The 27,272-nt window shown below is 38.8% G+C and overlaps 1 protein-coding gene across 4 annotated transcripts in view; it reads right to left on the reverse strand.

Annotated features, from left to right (window-relative positions):
- The window catches only part of LOC121525635 (A-kinase anchor protein 2), a 116,556-nt gene extending 89,495 nt beyond the window's left edge, over window positions 1–27,061 (reverse strand). For 2 of the 4 annotated variants that reach the window (XM_041811719.1, XM_041811717.1), the window contains exons 1-2: window positions 26,971–27,061; window positions 13,276–13,327 (exon numbers count right to left, since the gene is read on the reverse strand). In XM_041811719.1, coding sequence (XP_041667653.1) covers window positions 13,276–13,327; window positions 26,971–27,014 — 96 coding nt within the window. In that variant the 5' untranslated portion in view covers window positions 27,015–27,061. Of the gene's footprint in view, window positions 1–13,275; window positions 13,328–16,127; window positions 16,227–26,970 lie in introns of those variants that run through there. The other 2 variants (XM_041811720.1, XM_041811718.1) reach the window with 2 other exon arrangements.
- Between the last annotated feature and the right edge of the window lie 211 nt (window positions 27,062–27,272).

Below are 27,272 nucleotides of genomic sequence, written 5' to 3' on the forward strand. Positions count from 1 at the left end.
TGGTGCTATTCACAATTAGTGAAATGGAAATCCCCTGAGTCTAGTGAATGGGCCTCAAGTGATTATAGTATAAAGACACCTGGGTCTGGAAGGTCAATTTACTAGTTAAACAGTATTTCTGGCTACCATTACACCATGAAGACAAAAGAACACTCCAAGCAGCTCAGAGAAAAGGTTATTGAAAAGCATAAGTCAGGGGATGGATACAAAAAATTGTCAAGGCACTGAACATCACCCAAGTTTCAGTGAAATCCACCATCAAGAAATGGACAGCATATGACATGTGTTAATCTGCTTAGATCAGGCTGTCCTCACATACTGAGTGATCGTGCAAGAAGGAGACTAGTGAGAGAGGCCATTTAGACACCTATGACTACTCTGAAGGATTACAAGTTTCAGCAGCTGAGATGGGAGAAACTTTGCCTGGGTTCTTCAACAGCCAAAGCTTTATGGGAGAGTGGCAAAAACAAAGCCACTGTTGAAGGAAACAGTTATTACGTCTTGACTAGAGTTTGCCAAAGGCATGTGGGAGACTCCATGGTCAAGAAAGTTCTTTGCAACCTGACAGAATTTAAGAAGTTTTGCAAAGAAGAATGGAGTAAAAATTGCAGTGTCCAGATGTGCAAGCCTGACTGAGATCTATCCACACAGACTCAGTGCTGTGATTACAGCCAAAGTTGCATCTACTAAACACTGACTTGAAGCGGGTAAATATTTATGCAGTTACTTATTTTACACATTTTTATTTTACTGGCATTTCTTTGTATAAATCTGTTTTAACTTTGATATTAAAGAGGTGTTTTGTATTTTTTGTCAAAAAAGCCAAATTGTACTGATCATAATTGATTTATAAAATCAATAAAAGGATAAAATATCCAAGGGGGTGAATACTTTATTTATGCACTGTATGTTTACTTCTACATGTGTGTACATATTCATCAGCAGCAGGGCTGCACCAATCCAATTTTTGATATACAGTAATTTCTTTTTTTACTATCTTTTAACAAATGGCAGATTTGACTGGTAGGTGAAGGTTAGCATGAGATGACCCAGAATACTGTGGTCCATGGTCTGTATCATAATCATAATAAAACATTGAGCTTCCTCCTTGCCGCTGGAGGACTGTTTTTGACAAACCATGATGCACAGTGTTTTGTAAAAAGGAAACAAACACACTGCACCACAAAATCTGACCAAAATTACATTTGAATAGATTTTCTTCAATGGTCAGAAAAACAAGGAAACCACAGCACTGAACCAGTTAAATTGATCCTTTTGATTTTATCAGTCCTGCTAGAGAAAACACATTTCAAAGCTGCACACAGACAGTGAAAACAGCTGCTCTAAACCTGAGGTCATCTCTCTCTTGCTCTGTCACATACAAACTGTATAACCACACACACACAACATTAACCTACACAGCAGCAGTTCCCATGGCTTGTGAAGTGCAGTCAGAGAGCCAAAAAAGAGGAATGGCCACCAGATGTCAAGGGCATGTGGTCAAGGAATGGGCAAAGCCCACCAACCCACACAAAGCAAATACACATTAACAGAGATGCACAAAAACAAATACTGTCGCAGGTAGAAGTGTGTACACATTGATAAGAGAACACTAATGTTTTCAGAAAACAAGAAAAAATCTAGCTTCAAGCCAAACAATTTCAGTAACATTCCAGACACTGAACATATAGAAGGTTTTTGCCTCAAAGAGTAAATAAGATAATTGATAACAGTGGTTACTAAAATGTCCCTAAGGCTTCAGCAGACAGACAATGGTTCTGCAGAAAATATCACAGACTGCTCATTCATTTCATAAGGAAACAGTGTGGGTCTCACCACAGAAAGATGTGGAGAAAAAATAAAACAGGCCAGGGTGGGGGTGTTGGATAAAAAAAGGAAAAAGACAGCATTGACTCTACACTCTTGCAGGGGAAAAAGGGATCTTGCACCACACTGCACCATGCAATCAAAAACAGTATGTTTAAGAACATTAAGGCATAAAAGTCACTTTATTAGGTATACCTGTTCAACTGCTCATTTACGTGAATATCTTATCTTAAAATCAAATAGTAGATCATGCATTCAGTAGACATGGTCAAGATGATGTGCTCAAGTTCATCAGAAAAGGGATGAGAGGTGACGTAAGTGACTGTCAATGTCATTGGTAGTCTGGCAGGCTGTCATGTTGTTTGTGCCAAATTCTGACGCTACCATCCAAATGTTACAGCAGAAATAGACTCATCAGCCCAGGCAATGTTTTTCCAATCTTCTTTTGTTCAATTTTGGTGAGTCTGTGTGAATTGTAGCCTTATTTTTTGTTCTTAGCTAACATGAGTGGCACCTGGTGTGGTCTTCTGCTGCTGTAGCTCATCTGTTTTAAAGTCTGATGTGTTCAGAGATGCTCTCTTGCATACTTCAGTTGTAACAAATGGTTAATTGAGTTATTGTGGCCTTTCCATCAGCTCAAACTGGTCTGGTCAGTCTGCTCTGATCTATGCTATCTATCTACATGGCATTTGGTCCAGTTCACTGCCACACACTGGATAGACTCTGTTTTTCCAACTATTCTCTATAAACCCTAGACAGGACTGTGCATGAAAATCCCAGTAGATCAGGAGTTTCTGGAATACTCAGCACTGGTCCATCAGACTTTACCAACCATGGCATGATCAAAATCACTTACATTACCTTCCTTCCCTATTCTAATGCTCAATTTGAACTTCAGCAGATTGTTTTGACAATGATTTCATGCCTAACAGCTTTTTTGCTGCCACAAAATTGGCTAATTCATTATTTGCATGAGTAAATGTAGATTAAATGACACTTCCTCAAAATATCATTCTGTTAAATGTAAAGGAGAACATCATTTATGCAGATGTAAAAACAAATAAAAATGTCAATAATAAGAGGGTTAATGTCATTGCTGTTGAAAGTCTGAGCACAATTTCTCTCATAAAGACAACATATGACAAAACTATTACTCTGTAGCTGTGTGTATAAGAGCTTCTGGAAATAATGGCACGACAGGAAGTGACTCATAACAGATTCAGCACTACTGCTAGTTGCCTTTGCGTCGCCTGTCCCTATCAAAATACATCACAAAATAATGTTACTTAATTTCGTACTTTTCAAAAAGAAAATTTCTATATTAAAAAAAATCAATTACCTGTGCAGCTTTTCTATTTGGTTCTTTTACAAACTCAATAAAAATCTGAAATCAGTTGGTTGTCTACATACTCAGCTCCCTAGGGTCATAGAGTTCATAGGACAGAGTCTTGCTTTCAGCTGTCAATAAAACAGAAACCACTTTGCTGGAGGTAGTCACTGTCTGCAAAAACAAAATGAGAAACTTTTGTTTGTAATAAAACACGTTATTAAAAAAGACCGTAGGAGTCTTCCACATTGTACAGTAGAACTGATTGGACAAAGACCCAGAGCTGGACTGTTCACAGTATTTTTCTCCACAACACACATCCTCCTCCTCAGGAAAATATGTTGGCATTCTTGGTGACACACTCATGACTTCCCACACTCTGACTCACAAAGTCTTTAGCCCCACTTGGCTTGCTTCTAATACTTTTTACACAGAGGACGACACTTTTCCGACTTCTGCTGACACAGTCCAAAGATGTGGACTTTGAAATATATTATGAATTATATTTTGAAACAGTTAAAGAACACTGGAAGTATTTACATAGTGATATTGTTGTCCTTTTGTAACTTGAGAAACTTAGACTTATGATTCGGGAAGAGAAGAGTAACCTTTACAAAAAAAAGAAAATGTGGAATTTGAGGGGAACTACTTACAGAGTCCTAATACATGCTTTACTCGTGAGGATTGTGAACTCTTGCGACAGTTTTGGACTATGGGTTTACTTTACTGTGTGTAGCTCCTGCGTGTGAGACGGGAAAAATCCAGAATAAAAAATTCTGTCCAAATTAAGAGAATTTCTCCAAGGAATTGCTAAGCCAGGCTTTTACTTTGAAAAGCACAAAACATATGTGTACTAGTACTGTGTTTATCTTGCTTCTGTCATTTGTACCAGTGTGGAAACAGAAAGCTTCACTAAAGTAGAGCTTTAGAGAACAACTTTATTAACAGACATGTTTTAGTGGCCGTCATCAGGGTCATCAAGAGACAATAAGAACACATTTGTTCATAAACAGCATTCTGCCATTACTGAATCACAGAGGCTCACACACCCAGCATGAAGTCACACAAGCATAATTATAAAAGCAGCAGTGATGTAACATGACTTCAAGTTCTGCTGATGTTGAGATCATCAACAGAAGTGAGCCAAAGATCAGATGGGTCACATTCAGCACATGCCAACACACCCAGCAGAGACATTTCAGAGTAAAGGTCATCTTCCATCAGACAGCTATACCTGAATGCTTTGGGGCTGCAGATTCTAATGGGTCTGAAACTTAAATGCCAGTGGTTTGATCAAAGCTTTTTTTTTTGATAGTTAGCTATGAGCTGATAGCAAACTGGAACACCAGGGCTGCTGCTAGCTTTCAACCTCAACTAAATCTGTCACTGAACTCGATCCATATGCAGTGTTTGTTTAGGGATTTTTCAATGTAGGATCAGACCAATAACTTAACTTTTGGGGAGTGAACATAATAATTTCTTTTTGAATGTTTAGCCTGTTCAAAAATGTTCAAGCATTGATACATTTCCCTGCAAAGAAAAGTGTGGACTGTAATAATGAGAGAACTGCTCACTTTATGTAACTTCATATATATCATTCAGATATTCCATATCTCCACTGGAAGAGCAAGCAGAAAGTTGGCTCATTACACAGAATGAATACATTTAAGTCTGATAGATAACAACAGATATACAATACAAATAAAAAATGTATATAATCACCCTCCCTTTAGTCCAAATGTCCATGTACAGTATCTACGGGAGCATCTCAAAAATTACAATATCATGTAGAAGTTCATTTTTCCCTGTGATTTAATTCAAGAATAATCTCATCCAAAATATTTCGAGACTTTTTGTTTTAATGTTGATGCTTGCTGCTCACAAAAATAAAATAAAAAAGTCCAAGATTTCAAAAACATTCACTTGAATATTCAGTCCAAAGCACCAGTCCAAAAAGACGTTATAATACAGAAATGTTGACCTTCTGGAAAGTTATGCTCACAAATGACTGCATCTTTCCAACATGGCATGGAGCCAATCAGTCTGTGGCACTGTTGGAGTTTTATGAAGCCCAGGTTGCTCTGATAGCCTTCAGCTCATCTGTATTGCTGAGTCTGGTGTCTCTCATCTCCCTCTTTACATATCCCCCAGAGATTCTCCATGGGGTTCAGGTCAGACCAGTTGGCTGACCAATCAAGCACAGTTTTATTATGGACAGCACACCAGTTTCTGGTGGTTTTTGCTTCCCTATGGTCAGGTGCAAAGTCCTGCTGGAAAAGGAAATCAAATCTAGCTTTATAGAAATCTAAATTTCCATAAAGCTTCTCAGCAGATGGAAGTATGAAGTGCTCTAAAACCTCCTGGTAGACAGCTGACTGTGTTAACTCTGGACTTGATAAAGCACAGTGTTGAATATTTTTGCAAGCCTCGAGAGCATCTAGATTAAAACAAAATAAGTCTTGAAATGTTCCACTTTGGATTAGAAGTATCTTGAATTTATGATATGCAACTTTCTGAAGTAAATCACAGGGAAAAAAAAACAACTTTTACTCAATATTCAGCCTTTTTTAAGGTGAAACTCTATTAGTCCTCCAATGACAATGCTAATTTTTTCAGTCTGGAGTGAGCAGAATGCTATCCTGGTAGCTCTTTTTCTATTCTTGGTTTCAACAAATGCAAACTTAGCACATTCCTAAAGTCTTGAATACTGGAGTCATGGGACAGCAGCAGGTGTTGCCTATACTCAACATGTCCATATAGAGGATAGATAACATACCTCTGCATTCACATGGACCTACACACAAATAAACAAGTCATGCCACTGTGCCTCAACAGAGTAGAGTAATGACTCACATATTGTATTGCATGCACAGTATTATTTGGTACCTTTACAATAATACATCTCTCTATCTGTCCTCTGCAGTGTTTATCTGTTGTGTCATTCTGCAGTGTAGAGTATGCTATTTAATTCAGCTTTAATGTTATGCTAATAATGTTAAAACCAGCAGTGGCCACTAAACTACATTCCAACCTCTCTTTTCTCAGTCTCTGCAAACCCTGACCCCACTCACTGGCTCACACACATAAATAAAGGCATTTACACACACACACGCACACACACACACATCTACACACCCACCCACACCAACAGGGCAGAATGTCCAGCACAGCCAAGACAGCTGCTGCTAATTTTAGATGGCATGTAATGCCTGGCGTGCCCCAGACCCCCAACAACCCAACAAATCACACGCCCCCTACCCCCTCAAACTGACTTTGCCCCAAGCACCCTCCCCAGCCCTATAAACTGCTGAAGTCTGAAAACCAAGCCCCCCTGGCCACCTATCCGCTCCCGCCTCTACAGGATGCAGTCCACTCAGTTGAAAGTTGGACACACCCACTAAAAAAACTGTTCAAAAGCTGAGAAAAAATGTTGGTATTCTATTTAGCAATCTTGTCAAGGGAGTCAGACCTTTACATACACAGGAACTGATGTGATGTACGGCTGATATAATGCAGCTGTTGTGTTTTTGTCTTCTACACATACATTATTTGTGCTTTTGTCATTAACATGACCAAACAAACCACAACACATGTCAAATCAACTAAAACCTAAAGCTGGCATACAGCTGTTATATATTTAGGAAGGCTTAATTTGGCTGTAACTTATCCGGGGCTTCCTATCATCTATCTTATAAAGTCTTACTCTACAACCATGACAGGGAAGCGTCTTGTTAAGTCAGATACTTTTGTGACAATACAATCTCCTACGGAGGCTACTTTAAGATACTCTTGTTGCTCTGCAACATTTTGTACTAGATTACCAAACATAAACATTGTATCACCTATTGTTGTTTCTAAATAGACTAATTTGTTCTATGTTTTTCCAACAGTAAGGAATTTGTCTAGAAGTAGTTCCTTAAAACCTGGCCACAAAAGCCTAATTAACATGTTTTAGCATTAAAGTAAAAGAAAAGCAGTTAACAGAAAAAATTAAAAGTCAGACCCTTAGGGAACAAAAACAATAGCTGCTCCAATATAGACTTTCAATTAGTTTTCAAAGGATCAATGCTGCTAACATGCCACTATTTAAGTAAGTTAACTGCGCAAACTGACAAGGCCTGAAGGCAGCCCAGCCCCCCAAATCTATTTACCTCTACTTAGCGCAGCCCATTACAGGCCCTTCACTGCATGCCACAAATCTCTGTGCATGCCAAGGTCTAGTTAAAGCATCCCCCTCTCCTTCACCCTGCACACTTTCCTCTGTTAGCACTCTAAGTGGATCCAGAACACTGACCAGCTTCCAAAAGGACTCTGACACAGATTACTTTTAATCTTTAAAAAGACCTCATCCAAAGAGATCAATATGTGGTCAACTACAACAAATAAGATGAGATCATAACTGCATATGAGTCTTATAGGATGAAAATACTTCTCATGAAGCGCAGAGATTTAGATCCAGAGCTTAAGGTGATCTTATTGCAATAACAAATTTCTGCTCCCCTGCAGCTCTCCTCATTCTCTGTCTTCTCTGCAAACCCAAACACACAGCAATCGTCTCACTTCTTATACCCAGCTTCCTAATTCCCCTCAGACTTGGCCCCAGACAATCTGCGGCCTTGTGTGTGAGTAAAGGGGGTACTAAAAGTCCAAAGGGCTGAGGTCATCTGTGTAAACATATCACAGACACTACACAGAAGTCATGGAATGAGTGCATGCAAAGACACACACACACCTGAATATGTACTTTTCCATAGCATCTGTGGTTGGCAAGCCACATAGGCAACAGCTAATTCAAAAAAAGCTGAAGTACTCATCATAATCATATTCTAAAAAAACAAACGTTGGATTCTGGCAAACTCACATGTCATGGATATAAACACAAATGCACACACACACACACACACACACTTGCATATGCAAACAGTCAGTTGGTGGGGAACCCTGGCCAGCCCAATTACCAAAATGCTATAATTACATGTTAATAACACACCAATTACAACCTTGGGTTTAGCGACATGACTTCACAACAGTTTCCTAATCTTCCCAATTTGTAACCATGGAAACCTGCACTGCTGGCAGCTAGCAGGCCATAATCGCTATCAGACAGAGGGAATCTTCCTATGTTGGTGTGTGGAAGACAAATGTGCAAATTACAATTACATTCAAGTCATGACAAGGACAGACTTAATAAAAACTACTTCAAATACATTGTCAGGAGGAGAAATATTTTACAGTGGACCTCTTTTGATCCAATCATGAGTAATTCAAAGGTACTTGAATAAAAAAGATAAGGGATGAAATCCTAAAACTGACAAATTAAGCCTTTTTCACACATGCACTACTGAATTTTTTATTTATTTTTTGGCAAGTTTCAGGTGTGTGCCTTTTTATTAGTCCTACATTGTATTGGACATATTGCTAGTAGTCCCATTTCTCGCCTCACAGCTCCCACAGCCAATCACAGCTCTTTCTCTCAACAAAATGGTGTATTCAAATATGATGTAGTTTCACTAAACTCTGCTTGCATTAATGTAGATGCACCATGTTGCTGCTGCTGGCAAAGCTCAACTTCCACCACCCAAGCCTCCTCCTTTATATCATGGAACTAGTTTCACCTTAATATTCAGAATCATGCTATAATGGATTATTTGCTTTTGAACTAATTGTATTCAGTACACATTGTCATAAATGTATCTATCTGTATGGGGGTTTCTATCCATGCGCTCCCAGGAAAGTCAAAGCATGTTCTTTGACTAACCCTCGAGCATCCTTTGTGCAGAGCCTTCCCCACCAAGTAAAACTGTATATCCATTTTGCAATAAAATGGCTGAATGTATGACTAGAGTGTTACTGAATGAACTCAAAGGGCTTTTACGCCACACGTCACATCTATACATTTACATACTGATGGTGAATCTTGCCAAGCCATCAGGATTCATAATCTCATTCATATGCTTACATACACACTACTGACACAGCAATGTAAGCAAACTGAGGTTAAGTGTCTTGCTCAAGGATACATTGTGACCGCAGGAGTTGGGGATCAAACCCACGACCTTCTGGATGCAAGAAACCAGAATCTACCTACTGAGACACAGTCGCCCCATACTCAACACTGGAAAGCAGAATCAAGTATGAGGGAGTTTCATTGCATATATGAAGGTTTAAGCTGTCACACAACACCTGCAGGATATATACATCCCCTGCTGCATGCTCAAGGTGAGTTTTCCTGAATATTGTTGTGTTGCCTGTTGTGTTAACAAATCAGCACATCGGACTTCTTACAAAAAATTTTACAGACTGGCTGGAGGAGATTTGGCTGTTAGCATTCACAGATCCTGAAATCTTCAGGAATTTTTAAAATATTTTGTGCACGTGTGAAAAGGCTAGTGTATGCTTCAGGGTTTGCTCCGTCTAAAAGTGATTAATACGTTTTTTTTCCTTTATGTACAGTAGTAATAAAATTTAACTGAGGAAATTAGGTCACTGGAACCTAAGACGATTTAAATGTCCAGGTTGAACCCTGTAATTTCTCACTCCACAGTTTTACTCCACAGTTGTGACTGAGCTGATAGGTATGACTCCCTTTGTCCTAAGTTAAAAAAGGCTGGGTGATCCACAGCCATTAGTGCCATTCTTTATTCATTAGCCACAAAGCACAAAGACCTGTCTCTGTAGGAAATGAACATCATAATGACAGCTGTCTGCTACCTAACAGTGATCTCTTGTTCAGTTTCATGGATAAAACACAGCAAAAACTTGAACATGAAGTCTGAATGGTTGACATTAGACATGTTAAATCCAGATTTAGTATGTGTTCCATGACTGGTCTAACCTTTGGCTTTGATTTTAGAGGAAACTTCAAATTTGGTCTCAAGATCTGTTTAAGTATTGATGCAGTCAGACACTGATGGCGATGAGAGTGACATCTCAGGATATCAATTATTGATGGAATCATTAGCATGTCAGCTGCAGACCAGAGACTGTGTGTAGTAACTGTGTAAGCACTGTATGTGAATGCACTTTACACCTCTCTACAGGGCTTCAGAAATTATTATTCACAAAGCTAGCAAGAAGAGAAAATTTTGTTTCATCAATACTATTGAAGACATTTTAAGTTTCAGCACCAGTGATAAATCAAACTTCATCCTGGAGCTGTTTAGAAGTCTTTAAGCCAGCTGAAACTGCTCCTTGTTTGGAAATGTTTGATGCATTTGACTTATGGTCAGCTGAGCTTTAATAAAATCCTTCTCCTTCCCCATGAGATGCCAAAGGAAACTCTTCAGCTTCTGTATTTACACTGGACCAGAGCTTGTCAGCTTCCTCTGAGGCCCTAAGTGCCTCACGGAGTTGTTAGCACTATTAGTGTAATAGTAACCCTTCTCTATTTAAGTGCCTGTTAGGGCTTAAAAGCTATTGGAGCTGCAATTGTCTTTGATTTAGTGAACATAGGAACACAACTGAGACGAGACGGTTGTTCATTTGATGGAGACAAATAGTCTCGAATGGTTTGCCTCCCTTCAACACCTTACCCGTCTGTGAAAGCACCAAAGCTCTTTGGACTCATAAAAAGATTTTTGACTGTGAGTTACAGCCAAGGTTAGTATAGTTAACTAAAACTAACTAAATAACTAAAACTAAAATATATAAATTATTATTAGTTGATTAAAAGTAAATAAAAACTAAGCTTCACAAAAACAAAACTAGAATGGCCGTCTGAGGCGGCAGACCCAAGCCTAAGCAGCACCACCGAGGAACTCATGCTCCCATTGATTACTATGGTGTTCAAAATTCGAAGCACAAGAAAAACCAAACAGGTGCGCAGATCTCCACCAAAATCTAATCGATTCTTCCCTGCCACTATCCCATTATTCCCTGAAAGTTTGGTGAAGATCCGACTTTCCGTTCTCGAGTTATTTTGTACACATACAAACAAACAAAGAAACGAACAAAGATACAAAACCCTTTACATAACACCCTGCCGATTTCATCGGCGTGGGTAACAAACAAATAAAAACAAAACTGAGTAAAATAAAATAAAAATATGGACAGCAGCAAAACTGACATTAATACCCCAGCCTGGGTAGGGTAAAGTTAATGTTGGGTATCATTTGTTTGTTTTTTTCTTATACTGTGCTAAATCGATTATTTTTATACGATGCCGGTGCCTGAATCGATACTTTTGAGAGAAAAAGTGTTAAAAATAGGTGGTACAATAAAAGCTATCGTAGTATCATCAACGATTAAAGATGCCCGTAGAACATCGGCAAAGTGGAAAGCATGCCTTTCATTTGAGGTGATAGGGAATGGTATTAATATCTGTGTTGTAATTAAGTCTGGTATGTGTCAGTTGTGTTGGTACTGGTACCATGTCAGTACCTGATTTCAACAACCACCCTAAGGCTTGATTTAATGAGTTACAACTTCACACAGTGATAGTTTTATGTCTTGAGTTGTATTTTAACATCAGCTTTAAATAAATAAAATGAAAAGTGAAGAGTGGCCTATCTGAATGTGTTTTTAAAATGTATGATATTTTTTTCACCCCTGACATATATATTCGAAAAAACTAAAACTAACACTAAAATGAATAAAGACTAAACTAGAATGAAGCATTTTTGCCAAATAAAAACTAAACTAAACTAAACTGCCAATCTAGCAGTAAAAACTATTCAAAATCAAACTGAGATTGAGAAGAAGAAAGTGAAAACAAAACTAAAGAAAAATCCCAAACTATTCTAACCTTGGCTGAAGCAGCTGGAGTGTTAACTACTGCCACCAAAATATTGCCCCCCCCCCAAAAAAAACAAATCACATGTTTTGTCAAATATAAATGCATGAATCATGCAAAAAAGCAGAAACACCGTCCACTCTCAAACAATTTTTCCACTCTCTCTCCTCACTTCATTTCCTGACTACTCTAAGTGCATGCAGCCTGGTATGGCTTCATGATCAACATGGCCAAAATAGTTTCTCCATCTGCTGCCACCGCAGTTCCCCCCACTTGTGAGTACGAATGAGCATGCATGTGTGTTCCCGTGTCTCTGTGCATCTTGAGTGGTTGTGGTATGCTGTGGTTCCTCACTGGCGCCAAATTTAGTCCGAGGCAGTGACTTCAGGTCTAACTGTTGCTCTCAAGTCCAACCAGAAGCTTCAAGAGTTACCTCAGTGATCATGAAACACAGTTAATATCAAAACATGTTCTGGACCACCACACAGCTGAGATCATACCACCTCGGAAAGCATATGAACCCAGAAACCTCAGACATCTGGCAAAAAGAATGAAAAAAAAAAAAAAAGAAACATGGAAAGATCTGATTTTCCACCAACTTTCCTGTGAGTTGGTTTCCCTCCTGAAAAAAAGGACATGGAAGCAGATGAAAGCTGACACGAACAGTGAGACGAATACAGCAGCAGGGCAGACCAGAGGCTGGCTACAGTATGTGCAACAAATAACATTCTGTCTTAAGTGGCACAAAAGGTGTGGGAGGATATGATGTCATACTCTTAGACTCCCAACACATTAAACTTTTCACTTCTGAAATTGAATGGATTAGTAACACAGAAGAGCCATTGTATAATGGATGATAGCTGTACTTATTAGGGCAATTCTTGCCAGGGTTTCTATGTATAATTACACATTATTACTAAGCTCAAATGTCATATGAATTGTTATTCAAAAAACATGACTGTAACAGATCTGTATTAATGGTCACTGTGATGTTTAGCAACTCTTCTTCATGTTGCTTCTTTTGTCAGAGTTCAATGAACTTAAACTTTGGTTTTTAGCAAATAGAATGTATTTCCCGCCCTCTGTGTGTGTTTGGATTGGCCTGAATGGAACATGAATGAACAATGTCACCAGAGAAGCAGAGAGAGCATGACAGTGAATGAGAGAGAGAGAAGGAACTATCAGAGTTGCAGGAACTCTGACATAACAGACTTTTAGGTGTAATGTTGAACTGTGAATGACAGATCAACATGGAGCCAAGGTGAGACAGAGTGCCCATGAATCCCTCATTTTTTAAGCCAGTGACAAACAGATAGCAAAACAAACATGGAGAAGGTCAGAGAAACATGAAGTGAGCAAGAAGAGATATTTCAAACCCACTCTGACTTACCGCTAAGGCCTGCAGCCTCTCTTTGTGGAGCTGAGCCTCCTCACACGACATCCTGAGGGGGAAGCAGGGGAGTGGGGGGTGAAAGGAGAAAGAGACGTGAGATCTGGGAAAAACAGAGAGCTGGAGTCCCTCAGCGAGAGATAAAAAGAAAGGAGGGAGGTAAAGGAGAGAAAGGGAGTAGAAGGAGAAGAAGAGGAGGAGTATCCAGACGAGGTCCTTCCTCAACAGTAATCCAACCAGAGAGAAGGAGAAGGAGCATGTACTGAGAGGACGCAAAGATCTCTCAGTCACTGGCCATGTGCCTCACACTCAGACTGCCTGCTCGCATTTCTCTCTCTCTCTTTCTCTCTGACTCTATCACCCACTCTTTCTTTTGCACTCTCTGTCTCTCCTCCCATGTCCCCTCCCTTCCCTCTCTTTTTTAGGCATGGGCCATGTGTGATTAAACAGCTGGGAGGAGCAGCTGAGAGAGGGAGAGAGACAGAGGAGGAAAGAAGTGATGACATGAAGTTGGGGGTGTGTGGGAAGAGAGGGAGAGAAAGGGGGATGAGGGAGGGAAAGAGGAAGAGAGAAATGAAAATGCAGAAGTCAGGAAAAGGGAAGCAGAGGAGTGATTTGTCATATTTGAAAGCAGAGAGCAGACAATGGGAAAGTGCAAACTGCTTGAGGACTACATATTTTATTTTTGAGAATCATATCCCTGAACCAGCAGCTTCACCTTTTCCTTACCTGAGTCATTTTTCATCTTTACAAACAATTACTATACGCTACTTTACAATCACTACATGGGATTTTGGATTGTGTCACTTTTATTGCAAATATTAATCTGAAGATGACCATACAGACCTAAGTTTATATGGGAACCCTTGTTTTTGTTGGCAACAGAGATTTAAAAGAATTTGACAAAGGATGACAAATCTGAGAGTTTTTGGTATTTCCTGTCTTATATTTGCTGGCCTTTCTTTGATTTCTGTGCATATTTCGGGTTTGATGTGTCAAACTTTTCTCTAAAAATAGCCAAGAATGTTAAAGAAAAACTAATCAGTTACCATTCTCAAGTCTCAACTGTACACTAAAACATAGAATATTATGAGTCACAAATTATGCCAAAAATAAAATTTTCCACAAAAATGTAGCAGAACAAATTATCTGAAAACAGTGCTCTATTACAGAACAAACAGCCGTCTTCCATTAATTACTATTGCTGAAACTAAACTTAGCACAACAGGTTGGGAAATTTGTGTTGAGTGGATTATTTCTTTGTAGTAACAATGCTTCTTGGCAATAAATCTTATACCGTTGAAAAGCCTGTTCATTTCCCTTTTAAATGGTGCCACATCTGTAAGGAACATGCATTTGTGGGATGAGCAGCAGAGGAGAGTATGTGGTTTGCTTCCATGAAAAATCTTCTCTGCCAATACCAAACAGCTTATTTTTCTGAGCATGGGCCCTGCTAAAGTGGTCAATGGGTGTCTTCTCCAAGTATCAGCATGCTATATTTGACTGATCTGGATAGGACCCATGTGATAGGGCAACTTCAAGCTGGTGTTCTGCTAAAATCAATTTGCAACATTATTTGGTGTGAGCCTAGTATCACCTCCAAACTGAAGGCCAAGTTCCATATAATGGCACAAAGTGGGAAGAAGACGACACCAAAAGAAGACCATTTCCTCACCCTGTCAGCACAAGGAACCGTAGACTGACTTCTACAGATTTGCAGTCAAGGTTTAAGATATGGCTGATGACTCTGTAACAAACTGCACACAGCCAATCTTCAGTCTCAGTGTGTCATCACTCTTTAAGATTTGAAAATCGTGTAACATCTTTTGGTGGAGGCAGTGTGATGGTATGGGGTGGCATCTCCCACACTGGAAAAATGAGACAAGTTAGAGGGAATCTCAATGCAGAGAGATATTGAGATGAGACCAACATAGCCACATTGGCTGACTTGCCTCAAATACTTGTTGAGAATTGGGATGACATCCTATAGCAGTGTGCGACCAGGCTGGTGACCAGCATTACAGTGAGATCCCAGGCTGTTTGGGCTTTGTATGGTTCTTTTACAGGTTACTGAGGCTCCTGTTTGTAAAATGAATCGATTGTTAAATTCCCAATAGGTCTTGTATATTCACACCTTAATCATCCAATCTTCCAAACAAGAGTCAATGGCAGGATAAGCTGTTTGGCATTGGCAGAAAAGATTTGGCAAATTTTTCATGGACACAACCCACATACTCTCCTCTGCAGCTCATCCCACAAATGCATGTTCCTTACAGATGCGACACCATGTAAAATGTACAGTACAAACAGTATAACAGTTTTATTGCCAAGAAGCATTGTTACAACAAAGAAATAATCAAAAACACAAATTTCCTAACTTTTTGTGCTAGGTTTATTTTCTCTTTCAGCACAGACCACCACCCTATTGCAGGTCAGTCACATATTCACATACTAGAATTATCATGAAAAGGCTCATCCAACATAAACAAAACCTGCACATGGTGTTATTCTAGTTCTAAGTCTGATCTGTTGATAAAATTCTGTGAAACCATGGGCTGTTGTGTTGCCCACACACAAACAATCCTACAGCTGACTCTTCAGGATCTATTTTGGTCACGCTGGTCGTACATTTATTCCAGCACCTCTCAAAGTGACATCAATAAAAGCCTCCTACTTTTGAAAAACAAGAGCAGGACAGTAAAAGGCAGATAATTGTGTCACATTGATGAAATGATTTGGAAATATAATTCAGAAACATCTCTTTAAAGGTGCAGCACACCTTCACAATTAAACAAGTTCCAGAGCAGTTTGTATAAATGGGTCACTGTTACCTGTGTCCCATTTATTTCTACCTCTTTTGTGTTGCCTCTTTTTCATCCATTCTTCCTCTGCAGCTTCCTCTTACAGCATTTATTTTTCTAAGAATCCTCCTTTCCCCCTGTTTTCTTTCAGTTAAGCTATTTTTATTCTTTCATTCCCTGCACTCTACTTTTTCTCAGTCTTGTTTGTTGTCTCCTTCCTTCATGCTCGCTTTTCCCATATCTAACACTTTCTCCTCTTTAACCTTCTCTCCTTCCCCCTTTCTATATCCATCCCGCCTTGTCTCCCTTCAGATGCCATTCTTTCTATGGTTCCTCTTAATATCCATCTCCACCTCCATCCCTCCCATAATCCTCTCTCTCTCCATGCCCCCATTCCTCTTCATATCCCACCTGTCCCGCTTCTGGTGTTTCCATTTCCTCCTAACACTTTCTGTTTTCTCCTGTCCTCCTCTCTCCTCTTTCTACATCCCTCCTGCCACGAATAAACGGCCTTATAAGGAGAAACAGCAGCAGCAGTCCAGGACAACTCTTCAGGGAATACAGAAGCATGTAACACACACACACACCCACACACCCACACCCACACACAGAAACATACACACACATACAAACACATGCAGACATAACAGCCACTGCAATGCTCCAGGAAGAGTGTATAATAAATAACTGCAGCTGGAGAGTTTCTGTCCTGTAAAGCCACTGAGCTGCTGAGCCACTTGAATAAATCAAAAAGACACTCACCTATAGTTTCCTTGTTTATTCAAGTTTCTCTTGGATTCTGTTGTTTAAGGATGTCAGGAAGGTGTTAGCAGTCAAATCACTCATTCTCATCCACTACATCTAATCACTCAACTTTAAGGTGTATTATATACTTTATTAAATTCAGTGGTGCTAACTTTTCTGCAAACAAATACTGATTTTTAATTTTAGATGAATGTTTGTGGGGGAAAAAAAAATCTGATTTAAAGCAACAATGTGTAGGAATAGAGTTTGGTGTTTTTGCTATTCATTAAAGGTCTCTGACTGCAACATTGCCATAAAAACAGTGCTGTTACATTGATCCCTCAAATTAATGTGTAATTTGTGCCACAGAACCCAGGGGGAGGTCTTGTCTGCTCTGAGGTTGTCAAAAACAATGAGGGAACACTATATAAAACATGAAACACGATAATAAAGCATGATAAAACACTTATTAAATAGTGTATAGAAAGGTCTTCTGGTCAGAAAAAACTAAATAGTTGATCTTTGATAGAAGTGTGTCACTTTGGGGGGGTCTTTGGGGCCTGAGATTTTTGTAGGGCGCACTCATACCAGGCAATCTCAACTTGTACCGTGCTAAAGTCAAATGACCCCCTTCCCAGTCCCAGTTTTGGCCTGCTATCATACTGCTCAAGGCATTCAGGCCTGAGCATGTGGCACATCCACTGTTGAATTTACAAGTCTTAATGACTCACTATTATAAAGTATTGCTGTTCATTCCTAGGATCAGTGCATCAACCATACAGAGTCTAGTGAGGAGAGAGAGGTTCCTTGTGGAGATTTATCCCTCACCAAAGGGCCTAATCTGGAGCCTGATCAGCCCATAGAGCTCCAAGCCAGATACAACTGGGGGGCTCCAAGGAAAAAAAAGGGTTTGAAATCACTGCCCTAGCTTATGCCATAGATCCATGTAGCACTGAACCCTAAGCAAAGTTCTATGTGTGTAGACTTTTTCACAAATGAAGCTATGTGTTAAAATATTGCAGACGACAAGCCCTGTGTTTGGTCTGCTGGTCAGTGCCAGTCTGAGTATGTCTACAGGCATTTTGTGTAGTGTGAGAAAATCTACTTGCAACATCTGAGATCATACATACACTTCTTCATTCATTCTCCTGTTCTCTGCCTCAGCTGATACAACAGCAGTACTTTTGATCTCCTCAGATGTCTCCTCTCTTTACTTCTTTGTAATAACTGTAGTTCAGTCAACTTATGCTCAATGTATATCAGCTCCATCTTCAACATTATCTTAAATCTAAAGCTCACTTTCAGTTGCCATAGTTTCCTGTACACAAACAGGAAATGTGGTGGCAGGACAGGGAACTGTAGTTCTGTACAAAAGCATGTGCTGCTCACAACAGCGTTCTTCCAAGAGAACTGAAGTCTGTTACCAAAGTAAATGAAAGCAGGGGACCAGGGTGCTCTTGCAATTCTCACTGTTGAAAGAAACTATACCTTAAATTCAACTTTTAAACAAAGTATTTTATTGAAAAATATACATATTTTTCAATAACAACCTAAATCCAAGTCACTAATTAGTGACTTCATTTTTCTAAAATTAAACCTTTAAATTTCAATCAGGCCCTTTTCAAGAGCTGTCAGGTAGAGTATTATAGGGTATATTCAAATAACTTACAGCTAATTTACCTGCAACAAAAAAGAATTTATATAAATATTTCATTCGTATTTTTGTTTTAAATTACTATACTAATACTATTATTACCTCCAGTTCATGAAAACATTGTTTTCAGTATTGTTTTAATGAACTGGACTGATTTATATTACAGGTAAGATGAAATTATATTCCAGACCTTTGCTTGAGAAAATTTTGCCAAACCAGACCTCCGAAAATTTTTGTTGATAACCCCTGACCTAAATTAAAAACATACTGCTCATATTTTGTCTTTCTTAATACACTTTGTCATTATTTTTTTTTACTTTTGTTTTCAGCTTTTACTAGCTTGGTTTTACAAGTCTTGACTTGCAAATGTGACCAACCTGCAAAAAGAACAGGGTTTTTTTCTACATTTTATTTACAATGTTAAAATTAAATGGTTGCAAATTGTTGCATTTAGTTCCTGATTTTGACTTTTTAGTGCAGATACATTTGCTTTTTGCATTTTACTGCAAACAGTATTTTGTGTTATTTTTTCTCCCTCTCTCTTTTTAAAAATAATTTTACTATTCCTTATATTCTGTTTTGATAACTTAGCAGGTCAAAGTTTCTTATGTATAATGTCTTTAATAATTTAAGATGTACACATCTAACAAAAACAATTTTACTTTTTTGCATGACATTCCTCTAAAATTCTTTCAGAAGTGCAGCTCACATCTATTGCATTGAAATGACTAATGAATGGTACAATAATTATGCTATTTAAAAGCATCTTTTGGAAATGGAGTCTAATTTTTATGTGGTTGAAACCACTGAACTAGAATTTTTGAAACATAGGTTATTTAAGGCCATTCATTAGAGCTGGCATGTCACATGCATTCAGCTCTTTGTCACAGCTTAATGCATTTGACATACTCGCTTCAATGAATGAATGACTGTTTTTAACAAATTCTGATGAAATGAATAGCAAAACTTCAGCAAAGGACAGATGCATGATGTTAGCCATAAAAATACTCAAACAATAATATCAGCCTATCTGCTATTACAATAAATGTTCTGGTGAATTTAAGAACTGCTGAACTTCATCTGCCTTATCTACCCCCTCTCTTTATCATTATGATAGCTGCTAATATTAATAATCTGTCTATTATCACACATGGTTCTTGCATCTACAACTTCATCTAACAATATCACCCTTACCTCTTTTGTCATAACTAGAACAGTTAAATTGAATCTAAGAGCAATACAGCTTAAACTGATATAATTACTAATAATAGTTCTCTTTATTTCATTATCATCCTAGCTGCTAATGCTAATATTGTATTGTTATTTTTTTCAGTTGTGGTTTTTATTGCTAATTCTTCTCATATTGCTACCAACATAATTGACATTATAGCAATATCCCACAAATGGGACATACGTTTATGGCCACAACTGACATTTTTTTTTCATTTGTTGTTTTGTTGTTTTTCTTGCACCTCTTTGCTTCCTGCTTTTCACCACCCCTAACCCTCATACTAGCCTTTTCCAAACCAAGCGTGTTTTCATCAGACGGCTGTCAACATGAGCCTGGTTCTGGTCAACATTCCTGCCTTTTAAGTGAAGGTTTTTGACACCAAGGTAAGGGGGCTAAATACAACTAGTGCTATGCTCATGGTAATTAACAGTGGTCTTTATCATCAGGTACCACAACAAAGAGCACAGTCTAGACCTGCCCTCTTTGTGAGGTGTCTTGGGATAACTTCAGTTATAAATACAAACAAGGATTGACTGAAAGATTGATTGAAATAGCACAAATACTGTAAGCATTATTATAGACATAAATGGCCTACTGCTGTGTCCCTGCTAAAGTTTAAAGCCATGTTAACTCTCAATATTCAGCCTTACATCTATTGCCATTATCATAAATGTTTAAAGGGAATCAATAGCTGCTCTATTTTATCTGGTATAATTACAAGTATCAGTCCTCTCATTTCAAAATCATCTTAGTTGCTAATTCTAAGTTCACATTTTCAGTCTACCATCATACGTGGCTACTGCTAATACTGCACATATTGTTACCTTTAGCACTGAGATTAAAATCACACCTAAAAAATGCATTTAGATGGATTTATGTCCAGGACAGCTATAATTCTTTCTTTGTCACTGTTGATAGATTGTTGGTCTCCACCTACTCTCTCTTTTTCTCTGTTTGAAGTTTCTGCCTGTTAAAGGAAATTTTCCCACCACATTAACTTTGCTTAATTTAAAATAAAAATTGTTCTCTCTCACCCTGAGAAATGCTCTCATTACAACTTCTTTTTATTTCTTTAATGTGGCTACATGTACGTATAAACCATGACCTGTCTGGAGTCTCAGTTGTGTAGCTTGTGTTAACAAGTCAGCCTCAGATCTGCAGCTGTCCAGCTGTACAGCCAGCAGCAGTCCAACTCTTTTTGGGCTGGATTTACACCAATCATATCATTATGTTGGCCTCTGGCACTATCATTACAAATCTAACATTCCTACTTGAACAATATTCTTCTTCTTAGTGACATCTTTTAAATCTCTTTTCAGCCCAACTGTTCTCTAACCATTTTTAACTCTGTTTGTTGTCCTCTAACCCCACCCCCACAAAACTTGTAATTCTGGCGTCAGCTACGTTTATTCGCCGTACTTAGAGACAACAGCATCATTGTTCCTCTGCAACGCCACGACGATGCAATGACCTCACTGCACAGCTAGCCCAGCCCCGCCTCCCTCCCCATTGCAGCCCAGAGGTAATGGCCTCCAGATGTGGAACCAGAGGAAGCAAAAAAAAAAAAAAAAAAGACACATACACACATTCACAGAAATATAACAACACCAGAGTTAGTAGGAGTCAAAGGAAATGAGCAAATATGGACAAAGAAAGTGAGTCAGAAAAACTATGTGTGCGTGTGTATGCTTGTGTGTGTGGTTGTGTGTGTTATGTTAATGTTGCGGTCTACTTTTCCTGTGTGTAGTACACCCACTGTTTTAATTCCTTCCAAAATAACTCAAAAATATTCACCTTATGTTCAAGGAAAACATGGCGCTGATACTTCCGATTGTCTTTGAATTGTGCTGGCTGCCATGGCAACGAGTCACTGAATGCTGTGTAAGCTAGAAGCTGTTAGATGTGACTTTGTGCAAATTTTTAGGAAACAGCCATAAATTGTATTTAATTCAAATCAGGATTTCTATTATTATTCATTTATTATATCATGTATTATTTCTTCTGTGTGATGAAATCACAGTAACTGGAGGATAAAAACACCAGATAATTGCATCAGCGGGTTGAGTGGGTGGGGCTACATAAGGTGAATACAGCCACACATCTGTTTTACACTGGCCTCTGCTGCAGTCTGAGTTAACATGTGTTTAACAGTCTGTGTGTGTCTCTGTCTGCACAAAAGAAACAGAAGAACTAAATATAGAGAGAGGATCTCTAACAGACATATTTTTGGGTATGTATGCACCAGACATTAATCTCATTCATATTTTATACATCACTGAGGGAGGTCAGGAGGGGTTTGTGTGTCTCACATCTGTCTGTCTGTCTGCACACGCAGTTTAATTAAATATGAATTAAAAAGTATTGTATATTAAAATCTGACATACAGTAAGGTCACACCCCGTGCACTAAGGCTATCGTCCTCCAAACGGGCATCCTGTTTTCAAGTTGACCTGTGGCTCCTTTTCTTGCACTTCCCATTTTCTCTCCTTATATTCTATCCACTCTCTATCTTATGAAGCTTAAACTGCAGAATAAATCTTAATAAAAAATACTTAAAAAATCTGAAATGCAGTTTAAGTAGTTTTTTTCTCAATTTAATGCTACCAGTATAAAGGACATTGTCTTTCCCTCTTTCACTTTTTGTACATTATTTTTTCTATTGCAAATGTTCTCATAAAAAAAAGGAAAAGTTATTGCTTATGCAATTTGACAAACTATTTGCATTAGGAAATGATCATTTATATAAGCTGTTCCTTCTTCTTCAGCTAACTTTAGCATTTAAGTCTACTTCAGCCTCAAAAAGAAAGATGCTCAGCTAGTAATACCACACTAGGACTTTGAGATAAATGATAACTTAATGCTGATCATACTGTTATCAGCATAGCTGAAAAAACTCAATGAGAGTAACACCAAAGCAGCGAACAATCCATGCAAAAAGATGAACATATATAGTGCATATAAAAAGTATTCACCCCTTGGATGTTCTACCCTTTTATTGATTTTATAAATTGATTATGGTCAATATAATTTGGCTTTTTGGACAAAAATTTCACAAAAAATATCTTTAATGTCGAGTTGAAAACAGATTTCTATTAAGTAAACACATTAAAACAGAAATATGGAATATCTTTAAAGTGACTGACCTCATTCAAAAGAGGTCCAGCTAAGTGGTGCTAGTAGTCTCACATTTAATGAAATGGAGATCAACTAAGTGCAGTCGAAGTGCTTCAAGTGACTGCTGTATAAAGACACCTGTGTCTGGAAGGTCAAATTAATCAGTATTCCTGGCTACTATTACACCACAAAGGAATAAGAACACTCCAAGCAACTCAGAGAAAAGGTTATTGAAAATTACAAGTCAAGGATTAAAAGAAATTCACAGACACTGAATGTCTCCTGAAATTCCATTAAACATATCATCAGGAAATGGAAGGAATGTGGCAAATGTGTGCCTAGATCAGACTGTCCTCATGAACTCAGTGACTGTGCAAGTAGGAGACTAGTAAGGGAGACCACCAAGAAATGGCTGACTACTTTGTAGGAGTTACAAGCTTCAATAGCTGAGATGGGAGAGACTCTGCATACAACAACTGCAGGTTCTTCACCAGTCAAACCTATTTGGAAGAGTGGCAAAGAGAAAGACACAGTTGAAGAAAACTCAGATTAAATCTTGACTATGTTTGGCGGACACTATAACACTGCACATCACCACAACCATGCCATCCCCACTGTGAAGCACAGTGGTGGCAGCATCATGCTTTCTGGCTTCCCTATATTGTATGTAATAGAGATGGATAAGAGGAAAAATCAACTCTATATTGCTTGATTTTTTTTAACAAACCACTTTATTTTTGTAGATATTATAAACATCTGTTAAAAGGATGTATTTACAAATTTGATGCTCTTGCAGGTTGGCCACTCCGGACAACAAACATGCTGAACTGAGGCCCACACTAATAAGAGTCTGTCCCCTGACACACTTCCCTGAGAGTGCAATAGATAGCAACAGAGATTGGGCCATCTGCCACTGTGGTGTCTAGGCTCCACATGACCACAAATACTATCTTGTATTTCTGCTGAATCAGTGGACAACCCAGAGAGCATACAGAATATATGATAATTAGAAATGTGCCCAGAGCACAGAAGGAAACAGACAGAGCTGAAGAGGGACAGAAGGTGTGTGCATCACTACAGTACTGCCTTTTTTTGCAATTATACCATTAACTATTGATGCGCCAGTGAAGCATGTGTGCTTCATGCTTCACTGCACGGTCTCTGCCTGCTTCATGGGTGCGGCTCTGACAGAAAGAGGATGAAAAAAATCCCCTTGACTTGTCACTCAAACTGCCTGTCAACAGCTGATTCAGACTCTGAGCTTGTTGTCAGGTTGCAGTATAACAAGTTGGTTGTCACTCAAACCAGCAAACTGCTCAGCATCCTCTAATCTGCAACATCTGCAGGGATTTTGGGCTGTTTCAAATCACAGTTAATTATGCACAAGTGATGTGATCAACATAATAATGAAACACACCATGAACAAGGATGCAGCAAACCACACAAGCTGTATCCTCTGTGATGTGCACCAAATTTGCAAAAATGAGATATTATAACTGAAAACAGACATCTGCTTTGAAGACAAGTTATAACTTCATAAGGCTACAATGCAAAGTGGCATAGCTTTTTATAGAAAACCATGAAAATCTTATAAAACACAAGGTATCTCTTTTACAATTAGCCCTTCAGGTCACAAAAGTGTTTTTTTTGGCAGTCAGTATCTCCACTAGCAGTATCTTCAGCTAGCTACAACACAGTACACCCACAACACTTTGAATGTTAAAGAACAACTCCCACTCTTCTTTCCTCACTACACTATCACAATCCCTACTTCTCTCAACACCAGTTCATACAGTAGCTGACTGCAGCAAGTTCAGGTGAAACAAAATTATCGCAATTTAACCCTTTCCTTTCAAACCAATGAGACTTGGTCCAACTAAGTGAACTCAGTGACTGTTTAATGATTTCCAACCATTTTGACTTTAAGACACTCTCAGAATTTTCTGGCGATGGCTACATTAAGCCTTGGCCTCCTCAGCAAAATTATGTTTAGGATAGTTTACTCAAGAATCATTAAAAGAAAAAAAAGAATAGTCTCTGTGGTAACTGAGAATTCAAGCTTTAAGCTTGGTATGGCGTTTAAGCACTGACCAACCAAAACAGCTACACAGGAGCAGGAAACATGATGCAAACTATACATCCAATAACAGCATACAAGTCATTCCTGAAGCACCGAGGCCCATGTGTGATTCCAGATATTGTACAAGCGTGCAATCAAGACTAATCTGCAAACTCATGTTATGTTTGCTTAGACGGCTGGATATAGAGTGACTCAGGTCAGTCAACACAACTGTTTATCCAATATAGTGGTGTCAAATAACAACTGAGGCTTTTTCATAAATGACCAACATTTTTCCACTTATATGACATGTTCTGGATCTGCTTTTTGAATTTCCTTTGCAAAGAGAATCACAGGAGTCTGATCTCCTTTTTGCATATTTTAATGTTTCAGATCATCAAACCAATTAGTATTAGAGAAAGAAAGACAATTTAAAATACAATTAAATTGTGATTTCATTTATTAAGGGAAAAAGCCATCTAAACCTACCTGGCCTTATGTGATAAAGTAATTTGGAAAGCTTAGCTCAATTTCACAAGCCACACCCAGGCCTGATTACTGCCAGAACATAGGTTTAAACATGCCAAAAAGCAACACATCATGCTGTGATTTAAAGAAACTCAAAAAAAGATGAGAAACTAAGCGATTGACATCTGTCAGTCTGGAAAAGGTTACGCCGCTATTTACAGTTTAAAGCTTTGGGACTCCATGGTGTAAACCATTATCCACAAATGGAGAAAACTTGAAACAGTTGTGAACCTTCCCAGGAGTGGCCAGCTGTTCATGCTGGAAAACCCTCCAATATGGCTGAATTAAAACAATTCAGAAAAGAAAAGAGGGCCAAAACTCCTCCACAATGATGTGAAAAGCTTGTTGCTAGGTATCATAAACTCTTGCCTCCTGTTGTTGCCACAAAGGGTGGGGCAACCATTTATTAGGTTTAGGGGGAAATTATTTTTTACATAGAGCCAGGAAGGGGATAGACAGTTTTTTCCAATAAGTGAAATCATGATTTAGAAACTGCATTTTGTATTACTCTGGTTGTCATTGACAAATATTGTATTTGTTTTTGTGGCAAATGTGCAAAAAATAAGAATTAGGAAGAGGGGAAGATTCTTCTTGACAGCACAATCACAACAAGATTCACACAAGATTCTTGACATGCTATCTGTCAACAGTAGTGTAAATGAAGACTTTTTCTTTTAAAATTGTATTATTCAAATAAAATAGGAAAAACCTTCTTTTCAGTGAGGCTGGTGTATGAGATGGATTTGAGAAAATGCTGATCTTATAAATCTTTAGTACTCATAGGACACGTCATTTAAGACTCAGAAGTCAGCAGTGGTTTTCAGGCCAAAAAAGCTATGATGTTACACAATTTTTACACATTGTGTGGGCCTCTTGCTTCAATGATAACAGTTGTCATAAATGCAAGTGCATTTTTAGGTAATTTGTTGGTTAATTTTTATTAACCAGTGCTGACTAAATCTAAAATGGTACTAATCTGCTTTGTCTCTAAATATTATCTTTTATGGCTACTTGCTTTGGATAAGAAGAAGCACATGCATTCAGACACAGAATGGTCTGCGGCATGGCAGCCTAAACTGATACACAGTGGCTGGACCAAGCCTGCAGCCTCCACATTGACTATGCTGAAACATTCCCATCACACACACTGAGACATATCCACACATATTGTATCTCAGGACGGTAATAGTGAGTCTGAGTAAAATATGGAAGAGGGATTGAGGAATTATTCTGCATAAAGAGAAGTATAAACAGAGGGGGGCAGTGACAGAAAGATGAATATAGAGTTAGGGAGTAAAGAGACTGATGTGCGGTGAGATGTGAGGTTTCCAGAGATTGAAAACAAGGGAGAAAAAGGAGGAGAGGAGAAGGAGGAGTGTACATGGTGTACCGCGTGTCTCCTCGCCAGTCATGACTGAGCAGCAGCCTCACCATGACGGAGCTCCCGTTCCCATGACAACCTAGCCTGTCAGATGGAGGGGAGAGAGCGGTGGAGAGATGCAGGCAAGGAGAGGAGAGATGGAGGCAAAGATAAAAAGAAATATAAAGATAAAGATGTACTCACGGTGCTGTTGCTGTGCCGTTCCTCTGCAAAGGTGTGTCTGACATGTTTGCAACACCGTCCTCCTCTGCTCTCTTTACCTACTTCTCTCTCCCGTCCTCCTCTCCTCCTCCAGTCCTCCTGTGTCCTCTTGACAGAGTTGTGTCCTCCCTCTCTCTCTTCCTCCTCTCCACCTCCTCCCTCCCCTCCTCCTGATCTTCTCCTCCTTCCTCTTTCCTCCTGCCTTTTCTGTGTGTTGGTCACGCCAGAATGTGTCAGAGCAGCTGCTGCTGCCGTTCCTGCATCGCCCTGCTCTGCCTACAGAA

Source organism: Cheilinus undulatus, linkage group 17, assembly GCF_018320785.1.
Source record: "Cheilinus undulatus linkage group 17, ASM1832078v1, whole genome shotgun sequence".
Classification (NCBI taxonomy): domain Eukaryota; kingdom Metazoa; phylum Chordata; class Actinopteri; order Labriformes; family Labridae; genus Cheilinus; species Cheilinus undulatus.